The 16,518-nt window shown below is 41.1% G+C and overlaps 1 protein-coding gene across 5 annotated transcripts in view; it reads left to right on the forward strand.

Moving 5' to 3' along the window:
• Positions 1–16,518, forward strand: part of LOC309601639 (adenomatous polyposis coli protein-like) — a gene marked incomplete at its 5' end in the record, with an annotated part of 90,673 nt that overhangs the window by 22,986 nt on the left and 51,169 nt on the right. For all 5 annotated transcript variants that reach the window (XM_082334791.1, XM_082334792.1, XM_082334794.1 and 2 more), the window contains 2 exons: positions 4,954–5,062; positions 8,904–9,017. In XM_082334791.1, coding sequence (XP_082190917.1) covers positions 4,954–5,062; positions 8,904–9,017 — 223 coding nt within the window. The remainder of the gene's footprint in view (positions 1–4,953; positions 5,063–8,903; positions 9,018–16,518) is intronic.

Raw genomic sequence — 16,518 nt, forward strand, 5'->3', positions numbered from 1 at the left:
ATCTTTCCCTGCTCTGTGCAACTGGGGCAGCTAGATTTCACCCAGGATTGACAACAGGGACTTATTGTGCAGTCACTACAGGAGCCTCTGAATACAAAGTATTTTCCCCTTCTTCTTATGAGAATCTGGTCTTAAACCTTTTAATTAATGAACACAATTACCCCTAATACATACAGGGGCAACTTTTTCTACCTTAAATCAGTATGCATATTCATCCGGACTCTCAATACCTTTTTGCATTTACTTGGGGAAAAATACAGCTAACAGAGACAAGGCTCCCTCAGGGCAGTCCTTCACTATTGTTCTAAAATTTTAGTAAAAGATTTGCAGGATGATGTGTTTAAAAAATGGATCTGTTTTTGATACAATATGTTGATGATTTATTAGTAGCCAAGGAATCTTGTATAGCTGGCACCCATACCTTACTGTTTGCTTTAGCTGAGAAGGGCCGTTAGGCTCCTCCGCATAAGTTACAATTTTTTTTTTATGTGAAGTGTAAAATATCTGGGTTACATTCTCCAGCAAGAGAAGTGACGTTTATCTGAGAACCATATTAAAGCCGTTCAAAATATTCCCTGACCAGTTACTAAAAAGAAATGTGAGCCTTTTTAGGAACTGTAGGATTCTGCCGACCCTGGATAGCTGCTTTTGAGGAAATGGCAAGATCACTGATACAGATTACTGCTCAAGATGCTGGAGAACCCATTCACTGGACAACAGACAAGGTAAAGACATTCGAGCTTTTGAAGCAAGCTGCACCTGCTCTGGGATTGCCAGACTACGGTAAGCCATTTGCCTTGTTTGTATAAGAATGGAAAGGAATAGCCTCGGGGATGTTAACTCAAAGCCTTGGGAGATGACAATGTCCAACTGCACATTATTCAGCTCAGCCAGATCTGGTAGCTCAAGGATCCATTGCCTGCACCTATGCAACAGCTGCCACAGCACTCTTAGTTGAACGGAGTAAAAATCTAGTGCTCGGACACCCTCTGATGGTACAAGTACCACACGAAGTTGAAATGCTGCTGTTACAGCACGTTACGCAGGCAATGTCACCACAATGAATCACTATGAGCTGATTCTCTTAACAATGGAAAACATAAAAATTAAGCTGTAATACACTGAACCCTGCTACTCTACTCCCTTTACCTGGGGAAGGAACTCCACATCACGATTATGTAATAACAACCCATAAAGCCAAAAAGACTCAAGAAGATTTAACAGATGTGCTGTTTCTAAATCCTGATCTGGAACTATTTGTAGATGGGTCCTCATATTATCTGAACGGCAACTATGTTACAGGTTATTCAATAACTACTGTGAATGAAGTAGTAGAGGCTTCATCACTCAGTCCGAAGCTGAGTGCACAAGCAGCAGAATTAATTGCATTAACAAAGGCCTGTCAGCTGGCCAAAGAAAAGACTGTAAATATTTATACTGATTCTTGATATGCATTTGGAATATGCCGCACTACTGGGCAATTATGGAAGCTGTGTGGGTTTATGACTTCTAGTGGAAGTAAAATATCAAATGCTCCTCAAATTATGGAAAGCTATACAATTGCCAGAGAAACTTGCTGTCATTCATCAGCCAGCTTGTACCGGTGGAAGGACAAAAGAAGAGATAAGAAATAGTCTAACAGATATTGCTGCTGAAGCTGCAGCACGACTGCCGTACGAACCACTGGGCTTACAAACAGTCCAATGGTCTGACCTGGTGTTGCCCGCTCCTGAAAAGATATGTTTGACTGTTCCTGCTGAAGAAATTGACTCTTGGAAAAGGTACGAAGTGACCAAAGACTCCCAGGGAATATGGAAAGCAAGTATGGAAAACCTTCCTATTTTACCTACGCAATACCTGATTCCCATAGCAAAAATACATCACCATCTAGGGCATTTTGGGACTGCTGCACTAGCCTAGACAGTGCTCAAGAATTGGTTTGTGACAGGAATTTATGCTGCAGCCTAATAGGTAACCATGTCTTGCATGCACTACCTGTAGCCTTAATGAATATTTAACAAAGACCCCAACAAACAACAAAACTGTCTCCCTATGAAATACTACTTGAAAGACTGATACAACTCCTCAGAACTGATGTACCCACTCATGTAATTTTATTAGCAGGAAATGAAAACGTGACCCAGTATATTTTACAGGTTCATAAATTATTAAAATACAATCGGGCCCATGCACAGCTAATGCAACCGGTACCTCTAGAAGGGGCTCTGCACCCCTTCAATCTAGGGAATTACATTTGGATGAAAGTACACAAAAGAAAAGATAACTTATCTCCTCGGTGGTAGGGACCATTTTTGGTATTGCTAACCTTTCTCAGCAGTAAAGGTGGAAGAAAAATCGACTTGAATCCATCATTCCCACCTAAAAGCTGCAGCTGGTCTGGAAGCGGAAGCAGGAAACCCTCCTGCCACTAAGGGAACATCCACCGCTGCAGAGACGATTCACCCGCAGCTGGGAACTTAGGCAGAGCCAGCGGATTGGCTGTGACACCACTGATCTTGCATAAGAATTCGACAACAGGAAAGGGGGAAAGTAATCTGATACTCATGAGTTGCATGTGGACTGAACCATGCCCTTACTTAGAATTAGAGTGCAACCAAGGGATAATTATTTTTGCTATTTGTGTCTGTTTTTAGTGATTTGGAAGCCTACATTTTAATATGATACCCTTTCTTATAAGCCTGTGGTGGAATACTGATTATACGTATTCATTCCATAATTCGGCCATAGCAACAGTCCAAACTATAGCAGCAGTGGCAAATAAGGCTGATTGTTGGATATGTATTAAAAGCCTATCCTCTACCGGAAATCAACTCTTCTGGGTTTCTGCCCCATTGAATTCTCAATGGTACAAGGATGGGCATATACATTATGAATTTTCACTAAAGAAAGGAAGGATACCACCCTTCTGCCAAGAAGAGTTTGTCACTAGTTTGAAAGGAGACCCCTGGGTATGCTTGGAGAGCAAACCTATTGACAAGCTTGCTCACTTTGTAGGGGCTGGGAATTGGAAATATATCTTTAAAATTAATAGAATTAATGGAAATGGACAATTCAGATCTTGGGACCACATAGATGAAAAGGGGATCCTTATGGCTGGAATATTCTATAGATCTGTTTCTATGCCTAAAGGCAATCAGTATTCCTCCACAGATTCTTCTAAAACCTTACTATATACTACATCCACTGAGTGTGGAAGGGAGATTTTCCAGAAGCCCTTACATAAAACCTATTATAATAAGACATCACGCTGTAGATTTGTTCCTGGATGGAGTTTATCAGGCCCTGCAGACTCTGAGACAATGTGGATATTTGCAGGTAGATTAACTTGGTATTCTGTAGGAAGCCATAATCAAACTAAAGATAATTATAACCTGAAAGGAGGTTGTAGCGAGGTGGTGGTTGGTCTCTTCTGCCAAGTAACAAGTGATAGGACAAGAGGAAATGGCCTCAAGTTGCGCCAGGAGAGGGTTAGATTGGATATTAGGAAAAATTTCTTCGCTGAAAGGGTTGTCAAGCTTTGGAACAGGCTGCTTAGGGAAGTGGTTGAGTCCCCATCCCTGGAGGTATTTAAAAGACATGTAGATGTTGTGCTCAGGGACATGGTTTAGTGGTGGACTTGGCAGTGTTAGGTTAACAGTTGGACTCGATGATCTTAAGGGTCTTTTCCAACCTAAACGATTCTATGATTCTATAAAATTTTGGTTTCCACTACAGGCCTATAGGATCCTGATTGTTCTGAGTCCTTTAATACAGGTCCAAGCTTTACTGGTTTACCTAAACAACCAAACCCGGCACACGCTAACCCTTTTGCAGGAAATAGTTTACATGACTCAGATTTATTTGAAGATTGTACTACCCTATTTACGCAACTACCAGGGCAATATTGGGTATGTGGAGAAAGGGCATTCGAGTATTTACCCTCAACCTGAGCTGAAAAGAGTATTCTGAGTGCATTAATACCATCCGCACAGGTTAGAACCAGTATCATCTCTTCTGCCTCTGTAGCTCATAACTACTAATATATATGAGAAAAAGTGTTACAACCCTCTGATAGAATGTGGTGCTACGTTCCACCTGTTAGGGATCATTGAACTAGAAAGAGCTATTGTAAACGTATCAGCAAGTAGAAAAAGCTCTTAATGTAACTGCAGATAGTATAGTAGCCTTACAGGAAGAGATTAAATCATTATCTCAAAGGATAATGCAGAATTGATTAGCCTTGGACTACCTATTAGCAGCACACGACAGAGTATGGGCATTATTGAATAATAGTAGTTATAATTACTCAGGTCTGCAATATGCTTATGATACCCATTTAGAATGTGTTAGGCAGCTGTAAATGTATCCTGTATATAACATATGATGGAAAAATACTCTTTGAAAGTGTTTTTAATAATCATGGTTTTGTGTGCTTTAACATTGTTTTGTCATGGATGACAGAGTGAGGAAGCACTACAAAGGCAGAAAAGAGAACTGAATTTAGTAATGGGATTCTGAGGTGTATACGCTTCTGCAGTATCCAAGCCTTTTCTTAAATAGCAGTTGTAGTTTGCTGCATTGTATAAAGCATATTGTCATAAAGAAGCAGGATGCAAGTTAGCACGTGACTAATAACTGCTTAGATTTCACAAAGCGCCTCTCAGCTATAGATTTCAAACTGGTTTTATAAAGAACTATAGGTATTCTTTCTTTTACAGATGTGGATCTGATATACAAGAAGTTAAAGTGACTTGTTTAGCACAGCATAGTTGGATAGTTTGATTAGCTAGGGCCAGGGAACAGAACCTACCTTCTCAACTTCTTGTTAGTGCCATCTTCATCAAATCTCATTTCTTATTTCACCTTTTATATAGGTATCAATGCTTATTGCTGTACTTGTATTTGATAATGAAGACTTACTAGTGAGACATTTCTGGCTTTTGTTTTTGATAGATCTCTGTTGCTTGCGGAGCTTGAGAAGGAAGAGAAAGAAAAGGACTGGTATTATGCTCAGCTTCAGGACCTTACTAAAAGGATTGATAATATCCCCCTTACTGAAAATGTAAGTAACTACAGCATGCTCATTTATGTATCTGGTGCTATGATATCTGTTCAGATGCTGTGTATATTTTATGAATTTAGTGACATTCTCTACTATTGTTTTCATTTAAAGTATTTTTTTGTTCATTGTGCAAAGTTAATTCAGACTAAATAATATATTTTTCCTTTGCAATTCCTTGTTTTTCAGATGTTATTTTACCTGTTAAAATTCATACCTGTCAGTATGAATGTCAGTGCTAGAGAGGAGCACTGAAAAGTTATGACAAATGAGTTATATGTCAGTAGGTTTCTTCTTTATCTGTGTCCCCCAAAGGCCTTTTTTTCTATCAGTTCTGTTATTTTATGGATTCTTTTAATTTTGAGAGCAATATTAGCCTAAGAGACTATTTACACAGGAGCTCTCAATTCAGAACAGTGAGTAAAGTGATGCTATAGGCTATGCAGATATTAATGCCCCTACAGACTTTTACCTTGTCATCTCCAGACTATAGTCAAGTTACTGTTTTCTGGGATAATGAAAATCTCTGATATCCCAGATAATACAGGTTTTCCTGCTGTCAGACCTCAGCAGCTTGGATATATTTGCAGTGCATTCTTTAGTACATACAGTTATGGGAAGACTTGGTTGCCCATCTTTACAGAGCCATATCTGTTCAGGAATCAGTTTAGCTGTATTTATGCGGTACTGTCAGAACTAGTCAGCTTCCTGGAAGTAGAAATAGAATATGGAAACACTTTAGTGACTGGGGTGAAACAGCTGGACTTCAGCAAATCTGTCACAGCCAAGTTAATCGGAAAACCAGGGACAAGGGGAGAAAGAAGGAAAAAGGAACTTAAGGAAATTCAATCCATTTCCCAAAGGCATTGTCAGCTGTATCTGTGTCACTCTAAATGTGTCATAGGTTTTAAGATGAAGTTTCCTGAACTTCATAGGTAATCAATTAACTTAGCTCTTCGTATTATTAGAATGTTTTACTTAACATCTATACTAAATCTCTTTTGTGGCAATTTATGTCCATCACTACTTATTCCATCCACAGTGGAAGGATAGATCCCATTCTTTTTTAGCAGTGTTTTACATATTTGTGGACTGTTATAGCTCTTGTTGGCTTTCTGAATTGACCTTGGTGAAGTCTTCTGGGAGACCTGTTGTTGTTGGTGACTTGTTTATCTGCAAACTGAATAATTGTCAAAAAACAGCGAAGAGTTGACTTCCAGCAATAATGAAAAAATACATCAGCCATAATTGAATTTCCTAATAATAAATAAAACTTTTAAATTTTATCATAGTTTCCTCAAAGTTTCACATTTCTGCCTCTCAGTTCAGCTCATGTTTTTGTCTCATGCTTTGAAACGCACAACCTTCTCATTTCTGTGCATCTACCAGAATACAGTTGGGCACTAGGGTTGTGCTTCAAGCTTTACCTTTCTTTTCATATGTCTGTAGCTGAAGGCTTCCTTCTGACCACCTTTTAAGACCCTTTTCCAGAACAAAAAGGGTAATGAATTCTGCCTTCATAAGATCTCTGCATATTATTGGTGGAACAGAGTGACTAATGTATACTGGCTTTGATTTTTCCTTTTTCCATACCAGGAGAACCTCTAGAACAAAGAAGCAAAGGTAATTTCTGTCTTCTGTCAGTGACCATAAATAATGTGGTGCTATGGTAACACCAGAAGGTCTGCCACGTCCCTGTAATACATAGCACTGTTTTAAGACTGATGGTGAAATATAGTAGTGTATTCAGTTTACGTGGCAAGGTTTTTGGAAGGGGGGTGCTGCAGGGGTGGCTTCTGCGAGAAGACACCAGAAGCTGCCCCCATGTCGGACAGAGCCGGTTCCAGCTGGCTCCAAGATGGATCTGCCGCTGGCCAAAGCTGAACCAGTCAGAGAAGCTGGTGGCGCCTTTGTGATAACATATTTAAGAAAGGGTAAAAAATGCTGCTCAACAGCAGCTGGGAGAGACAGGAGTGAGAATATGTGAGAGAAACAACTCTGCAGACACCAAGGTCAGTGAAGAAGGAGGGGGAGGAGGTGCTCCAGGTGCTGGAACAGAGATTCCCCTGCAGCCTGTGGAGAAGACCATGGTGATGCAGGTTGTCCCCCTGCAGGAGCAGGTATTCTGGTAGGAACTGTAGTCCATGGGGGACCCATGCTGGAGCAGTCTGTTCCTGGAGGACTGTACCCCGTGGGAAGGACCCATGTTGGAGCAGTTTGTGAAGGACTGTATCCTGTAGGTGGGACCCCATGCTGGAGCAGGGGAAGAGCGTGAGGAGGAAGGAGCAGCAGAGACAAAGCGTTAGGAACTGACCACAACCCCCATTCCCTGTCCCCCTGCGCCACTCGGGGGGAGGAGGTAGAGAAGTCAGGAGTGAAGTTGAGCCTGGGAAGAAGGGAGGGGTGGGGGGAAGGTGGTTTTAGATTTGTTCTTATTTTCTAACTATCCTACTCTGTTATCAATTGGCAATACATTAAACTGATCTTCCCCAAGTCGAGTCTGTTTTGCCTGTGATGCTAATTGGTAAGTAATCTCCCTGTCCTTATTTCGACCCATGAGCTTTTCATCATATTTTCTTCTCCTGTCCTGTTAAGAAGGGGGAGTGATAGAGCGGCTTGGTGGGCACCTGGCAACTAGTCAGGGTCAACCCACCACAAGTAGTTAGGTGCTTTGTAAAACTTCTTCCTGAAAGATTTAAAATTTTATCTGTCATCTTATACTTGTGTATAATTGTTCCTAATATTGAAGAATGACTATGCCTTCTAGTTTTGCTTTTCATATGTTCATGCAGTCATTGTTTTTGGTTTGTGGTCTATTCAGTTACTAGTATCTTTTTGCTGGAGAGCAGACTACAGAAAAGTCTTCATAAAATTAAGTACAACTGCCATATTTGCTCATCACCTCCCTTTTTTGAAAGAGCTCATGTTGTCCTCTTCCAGAAAGACAGTTCTCGCTCATATTTAAATGATGGATCTTCTGATCTTCCATGGCATTCATTTCATTTTACTTGCCACTCCCGTATAGCTATGTATTTGAAACCACTGACCTGACAAGAAATTAAATAAATTCCTATTCATCTAGCAAGAACAGTTAGAGTGAAAGGTAATCATGTGTATCAAAAGATGGTATCAACTAATTCACTTTTTGAGCAAGCATGTTTACTGGACCTGTTACTATTTTCCACATGCTTGAATAACTAACCCATGTACATATGATGGAATGGTGGAATCTGCCTTGCTGGAAATAGTCAAAAATTGTCTTGACTTGGGCCTGGATGACCTAATCTAAGACCCTGCTTTCAACAGAAGGTGGGACCAGGTGATCTCCAGAAGTCCCTGTCAGCCTAGACTTTTCTATGTTTCTACAGTCTTTTAAAATAAAGCTTGAAGGAGTTGAACTTAAATCAACTTTCTTGCTAATTTTTAGTATTTTCCCTTAGTTGCAAAGACCTGTTTTTTAAAATAAACATTAAAATTATAAACTAGCTTTGCTGCTGCCTTGAAAAATATATTGGTTAGAGTACCTTTCCTTAAGCGATGTTGTAGGTTATGAATTCAACAGCTATGTTAAAAAAAAACAGGTTAGTTAAAAAATGTTAATGAATTATATTGTCTCAATGTTTATATATTGCTTTTAGTTACTTGACAAGACTTGCAGGTAGCCTGTTGGTTTACCAATATTATGTGTTCTTGTTTTTAACAATGTAGTAATATTTTAAGGGTCTATTTTCATGTTTTGTTTATGAAGTTTGGTGTGGAAATGTAATTGTTTTTCTTTTGTTCAGAGAAATACATAGTTTATATCAACCTTATTTAAAATGCCTTCTTTGTACTTCGATTTCAGTTCTCCTTGCAAACAGATATGACCAGAAGGCAGTTAGAGTATGAGGCAAGGCAAATCAGAGCTGCCATGGAAGAACGACTAGGTACTTGTCAGGACATGGAGAAGCGAGCACAGGTATAGTTTTTCTTTCGTTAGTAGAAGGAATGGGAAAAGGTTTTCCTGTGTTTTCATTAAGTTATTGGTGGTTTATATCTTTAAACTGTGTGTAAGCCCAGTGAATTCCTTAGAACGTTTATCTAGCCTTTTAATTACAAAAATAAGAATCAAAACATAGAAAATACCTACTCAGCAAAAAGGACCTTTCTCTGCCTGTTTAAAAGAAAGCTTGTGAGTAGGTGGCAGTAGTAGACAATGTCTTGAAAAGAAAGTAATTTTTGATCATTTGGTTGTAATTTATTTCAATTTTAGCTTTGAACAAATGTGTAATTGCAACTGCTTTATTTTGTTTGTCATGTTGTTGTTGAAGTTTGTGCTTTTAAGTTTAGAGTAAATTCCAGTTACTGTTGTTAAGTTTCCTTGACCAGAAAGCATGTATCAAGGAATAATCTTTGAAAATGAGATATATCAGCAAAATGTAGTTTGCATCCTTACCTGTAAATTCTTTATGTATAAAGTATATGTATAATTCTGTATACAAATCATGTTACACACATTTGGAAATATAATTCAGAATGTAATTGTGTGTAAATGAAATCATCAATTGCATGCTGGCTTTAAAAAATATTCCCCCACAGTAGTAGAGTGACAATTTGAATTATATATTGCCATCTATTTTCATAGGTGTTAAATAGGCAGTTTTGTTATTAATAGCCGACTTTTAATAAAAATAGTCTCTTTAGGCTTCATTTTCTCTACCAAATTTACCTCAACGCAAAATTCTATGTATGAAATATTTTTAATTAATTCTGTTTGTAATTAAAATTTAAAACAGCTTTTTTCTAAAGCAAGCAATTTAGTAGAACTTTTCAGAAAATTCTTATGGTTATAGTTTTTAGCAAAATATGCATCCTCTAATTGTAGAGCTCACTCTATGAGGTATGTACATTAAGGCCATGTAAGGATCTATATTGACATACTCGGACAGACCAAAGTTCACTCTTCCTTGTTTTAAGCTGCTTGGATAACTGGCTCTGATCTGGAAGCCATATGGCTCTGTTATAGAGGTTTATCAGCTATGGTGCTGCCCTGCACTAATACAGCTGTGCTACTTGTGTGCAACCAGCTCCAAATGAAGGCAGAACAGACTCAGAATTGTCTGTGTATGTCTGGTTAGCCCTGTTGTAAAAGAAAGTAATACTGAATCGACACTAGAACTTCTGAGCAAGATATCTTCTTACTAACAAGCTGGCCAAACTTTAAGTGCACTCAGAGAATAAATCAAGTATTTCTAAGATTTGACTGTTGTTATATCACTATGAAAGTAATTAAGTTGTCCCTAAATGTGTACTTCCCTACACATTCTGTTTTAATTTTGGGGGAGGCACTACCAAGAGGATGTTGAATTTTTTTATGGTTTTCTGAATTAATGTTTGTGCATGGGTTTATCACAACTATTTTATTCCCTATACATATGTATAACACCTATATACTTATGGAAATTAGTGTCTATTAGGATTATATAAAGATTATAAAATAGGAAATAACTAATCTGCATTGGTTTTATTATACTAAGGACAGGTGCCAAAACTGTGTAGAAGTTAATTGTTGTATAAATACATACAAGCGAATTCCAGATTATTCCACTGTAATGTTCAAATGTGAAAACTGAACTTTTCATATTTGGCAGGTATAGTGAACTTGCTAGTTTTTCAACTTTCATTTTGCTCTATATTTTTGTTCCTCCATGATTGTGATACAGAATACAATGCTAAATGTAAGTTGGAGGAAGAGAAAAGTTGAGCTATATAAAGACTGGCATTTCAGACAACTTATTAATAGTCCCCAAATACTTATTCTGTGAGAGAGCTGATAACCTGCTGCTGGCCAAGAAATTCATGTACTAGCTGCCCTTTCTCCTGGACCTTAAATTAATAGTAAAATAATAGCCTTCTCCCTCTCTCACCTGTCATCATTGGGACTTGCTTCCTTTAACCTCCTTCTTCTGAAATACTGTGTACGTTAGTTAGCTCACAGCAACTTATTATTTATGCATTATCCTTTATGAAGTTTGTATGCAACCACATGCCTAACAGTTATTAAAAAAGATGCATTAGTAGTGTTAGCAATTTAATTTAGCTTATCCATTTAAACTTCACATGGTAGTTCTTGTTTGAAAAAAGGAAAAGACGTAGTTAATCACATTTTATTTTGACTATTCAAATATTGTAGTCCAATATGTATAAGCAGAACTAAAATTTCATTTCTGTAAATGTGGTGAGCTGACCTCAGCCAGCAGCCAAACGCCCACCCACCCTCTCATTCACTCCCCTCTCCCACGGGATGGGAATAAAATAGAAGGAAGTTGAAAAGATCAAAATAATGACAGTTTAATAGGGAAAGCAAAAGCTGCATGTGCAAGCAAAGCAAAAAGAAGAATTTATTCACTACTTCCCATCAGTAGGCAGATGTCCAGCCACTTCCTGAAAAGCAGGGCCTTAGCACACGTAATGGCTGCTTGGGAAGACAAATGCCATAAGCATGAATGTCTCCCCCTTTCTCCTCCTTTCCCTGAACTTTTATTGCTGAGCACAATGTCTCATGGTATGGAATATTCCTTTGGTCAGTTGGAGTCAGCTGTCCCAGCTGTGTCCCCTCCCAACCTCTTGTCCACCCTCAGCCTACTCGCTGTTGGGGGAGGGAAGAGAGAAAGCCTTGATGCTGTGCAAGCACTGTTAAGTAGTAGCCAAAACATTGGTGTGTTATCAACACTGCTTTAGTCACAAATACAAAGCACAGCACCACAGGGGCTGCTATGAAGAAAGTTAACTCCATCCCAGCCAGACCCACCCAGTACAGTAAAATCTTAAAAAATAAAAAATAAATTCTAATTCCAAGACTTGAAATCATGTTCACATAGAATGTATTTTTCCTTCATGCCAGAACAAAAATGTTGTCATTAGGTTTAAAGTTTCTTAAAGTCCCTCAAAAAATGATCATTCTTGTAGGAATTTATTCCAAGAGCTTTAAAAATTGACTAAAAGAGCAGACCACTAAAGGTTTCAGAAAACCTGCATTGTGGTGCAGGTTGATGCCAGCCAGCAACTAAGCACCCACCAGCTGCTTGCTGACTCCCCCCGCACAGCGGGATGGAGAAGAGAATTGGAAGAGCAGAAGCGAGAAAAACTTGTGGGTCAAGATAAAGACAGTTTAGGTGAAGGGGGAAAAAAAAGGGGAAAAAAGCAAATGATGCAAAGGCAATTACTCACCACCTCCCACAAGCAGACTGATGCCCAGCCAGTCTCCCAGCAACAGCTACTGTGTAAAGACTACCACCTACCCACCCCTGAGTTTTATTGCTGAGCATGATGTTATATGGCATGGAATATCCCTTTGGTCAGCTGTTCTGGCTGTGTCCCTTCTCAATCTCTTGCCTGCCCCCCAGCTTACTCACTGGGGAGGAGTAGAGTGAAAAAGAGAAGGCCTTGGTGCTGCGCAAGCACTCTTCAGGAATAGCTAAAACACTGGTGTGTTATCAACGCTGTTTTGGTCACAAATCTAAAACACAGCACCATATGGGCTGCTAGGAAAAAAAGTAACTCCATCCCAGCCAGACTTGGTACAGTTCAGGTTGGATCACTGCTGCACTTGCCTGGTTCCTGACGAGGATCATTCTCCATTGGTTTGGGTGGCTCCTGCTGGAGCATCGTACAGCAATGGCATATCATGCAACTCACATCATGGCTTATTTCCCCCAAGGTTAAATCTCCTTGACACATACACCAGATTTCCCCATCTTGATGTATTACCCATAAAGTACACCCATGTCCTTGTGTGAAAGCAACCCTATGAATGGGTTTGCCTTTTCCCGAGGAAGGAATAACTCACCCTGTCTTTCCTAACCAGTTCCCTACGAGCACTACAGAGACCTTATCTCTTTCCACAGCATGCAGGGGTTTTGTTTGGGTGGGCCCAGGTTGATGAGCAGATCTTTTAGTGTTAACCAGCCAAGTGGCTTCTGCTAGGATTGGCATGGTATTGCCTGAGGGTGGCAATGCTAGCGGGAACACTTACACTGCTCCTGGGAGCACGGAGGGCTCAGGAGTGTATCTGAAATGCTTGTACACCAACGCACGCAGTGTGAGAAACAAACAGGATGAACTGGAAGCGTTGGTCAGCTCTCAGAGCTACGATATCATTGGTATTAGTGAGACTTGGTGGAATGAGTCCCATGACTCATTTGCTGGGATGGAGGGCTACAGGCTGTTCAGGAGGGATAGGCAGGGCAGGCGAGGTGGAGGTGTCGCACTATATGTAAGGGAGAGGTTTGACTGCACAGCCCTTACAGTTAGGGATGATGTGGTTGAGAGCCTCTGGGTGAGGATTAGGGGGGTGGAAAACAAAGGAGATGTTGTAGTGGGTGTCTACTATCGATTGCCCAGCCAGGATGATAGCACTGATGAGTTATTCTATAGGCAATTAGGAGAAATCTCTGGATCGGTGGCCCTTGTCCTTATGGGAGATTCAACTTCCCAGACATCAACTAGGAATGCCATACTGCTGTGATGAGCAGGTCTTGGAAATTCTTGAAGTTTGGAGGAGATAATTTCTTGTCACAAGTACTCGGTGAGCCAACTAGGAAAGATGCCCTCCTAGACTTCTTGTTTGTGAATAGAGAAGGACTTGTGGGGGATGTGATGGTAGGTGGCTGTCTTGGCCACAATGACCATGAAATGGTTGAGTTTAAAATTTTCAGTGTAATGAGAAAAAAGGACAGCAGAGTTGCTACCTTGGACTTCAGGAGAGCAAACTTTAAGCTACTCAGGGAGCTACTTAGCAGAGTGTCCCCCAGGAATCTGCCTTTGAGGACTTAGACTCCCACGAGTGCTGGTCAGTTTTTAAGAACCACCTTTTAGAAGCACAGGAGCAGGCAATTCCACTGTGTCAAAAGTCAAGCAAGCAGGGCAGAAGACCAGCTTGGCTGAACAGGGAACTCCTTGTGGAGCTCAAGAGGAAAAAGAAATTATACGATCTCTGGAAGCAAGGTCAGGCTTTGCAGGAAGATATACAGAGCCGTGGCTCGTATATGCAGGGAGAAGACACAAAAGGCAAAGCTCAGAATTGAAACCGGCCAGTGTTGTTTCAGATAACAAGAAGGGCATTTTTAAATATGTTAATAGCAAGAGGAGGTCTAAAGAAAACATTGGACCAATACTTGTTGAAGTACTTTTAGGAAGCATTTCTTTACCGAGAGGGTGGTCAAACACTGGAACAGGCTTCCTAGAGAGGTGGTCGATGCCCCAAGCCTGTCAGTGTTTAAGAGGCATTTGGACAATACCCTTAATAACATGCTTTGACTTTTGGTCAGCCCTGAATTGGTCAGGCAGTTGGACTAGATGATTGTTATAGATCCCTTCCAACTGAAATAGTCTAGTCTAGTCTATTCTATTCTAAATTTGCATCCCAGTGCTTGAATGTCCCAGCACCCATTGCTCTCAGTATAGTCTTCAACAGTCCATTGTATCATTCAGTCTTTCCAGAGGCTTGTGGATGAATAGGGGACGCGATACACCCAGTCAATGCCATGTTTGGCCGAAGTGTCTATGAAGTTGTTTCGGAAATGAGTCACGTTGTCTGACTCAATTCTTTCTGGGGTGCTGCGTTGCTATAAAACTTGTTTTTCAAGACCCAGGATGGTGTTTCTGGCAGTGGTATGGGTCACAGGGTATGTTTCCAGCCACCCAGTAGTCACTTCCACCATGGTAAGCACATGGCACCTGCCTTGGTGATATAATCAATCTGCCGGGCCTCCCCATACTGATATCTCAGCCACCATCCTCTGTGTCAGAGAGGCTTTACCTGCTTGACTTAATTATGGCACGTTTCACATTCATGGATAACCTGTGCGATAGTGGCGGTGGTCAGGTTCACCCCTCAATCATGAGCCCATCTGTATGTTGCATCTCTCCTTAGATGTCCTAATGTTTCATGGGCCCACTGAGCTATGAATAGCTCACCCTTAAATTCCCAGTCCAGATCCACCTGAGCCACTCCAATTCTGGCAGTCTGGTCTACCTGCTCATTCTTTTGATGTTCTTGGGTGGTGCAGCTCTTGGGCATGTGAGTATCTTCATGATGTACCTTTAGACCAATGTTTTCTTCCTGGGCAGCGATGTCTTGCCACAATGCAGCAGCCCAGATGGGTTTGCCTCTGCGCTGCCTGTTGGTCTTCTTCCACTGCTGTAACCACCCCCACAGGGCATTTGCCACCATCCATGAGTCAGTATAGAGATAAAGTGCTGGCTACTTTTCGCATTCAGGAAATATCTAGGGCCAGCTGGATGGCTTTCGCTTTTGCAAACTGACTTGACTTGCCTTCTCCTTTGGCAATTTCTGCGGCTTGCCGCATGGGACTCCACGCAGCAGTATTCCACCTCCAATAGTTTCCCACAATAGAACAGGACTTGTCAGTAAACAACATATTGCCTTTCATTTTCTGGTAATGTATTACACGTTGGGACCTCTTGGGCACAAGTCACCTCCTAAGGCAATGCTCTGAAATCTCTGCCTTCTGGCCAGTCCACGATCTCTTCCAGGATTCCTGGGTGGTTGGGGTTACCCATTCAAGCCCATTACATGATCAATGCCACTCACTTACTCCACGTAGTTTCAGTCACATGATATGTAGAGGGGACTCTTCCTTTGAACGTCCAGTGTAGCACAGGCAGTCATGGTGCCAAGAGGATCTCTACTTCTGTACTGACTACTAATGAAGTGGTCTGAACCAGTTCATATGTTGCTTGTATCTCCTTTTCAGTCACAGTGTAGTGGGCCTCGGATCCTCAGTACTCCCAGCTCCAACATTCTAGAGGTTGTCGTGGTTTAACCCCAGCCAGCAAATAAGCCGCTTGCTCACCTCCCCCCCAGTGGGATGGGGGAGAGAATCGGAAGAGTAAAAGTGAGAAAACTCATGGGTTGAGATCAAGACAGTTTAATAGGTAAAGCAAAAGCCACACACGCAAGCAAAGCAAAGCAAGGAATTCCTTCACTACTTCCCATCGGCAGGCAGGTGTTCAGCCATCTCCAGGAAAGCAGGGCTTCATCACGTGTAACGGTTACTTGGGAAGACAAATGCCATCACTCCGAACGTCCCCCCCTTCCTTCTTCCCCCAGCTTATATACTGAGCATGATGTCATATGGTATGGAATAGCCCTTTGGCCAGTCTGGGTCAGCTGTCCTGTCTATGCCCCCTCCCAGCTTCTTGTGCACCTGGCAGAGCATGGGAAGCTGAAAAGTCCTTGACTAGTGTAAACTCTGCTCAGCAACAACCAAAACATCAGTGTGTTATCAACATGATTCTCATCCTAAATCCAAACCACAGCACTCTACCAGCTACTAGGAAGAAAATTAACTCTATCCCAGCTGAGACTATTGACATCGAGTCTTTCTGGGTGCTTTCTGCCAGAGGCTGCAGGTGAGGCCATGCTCCCTGGCTGAAGTGTAGAGCATGTTTCTCAC

Source organism: Platalea leucorodia, assembly GCF_965183815.1.
Source record: "Platalea leucorodia genome assembly, chromosome: W".
Classification (NCBI taxonomy): domain Eukaryota; kingdom Metazoa; phylum Chordata; class Aves; order Pelecaniformes; family Threskiornithidae; genus Platalea; species Platalea leucorodia.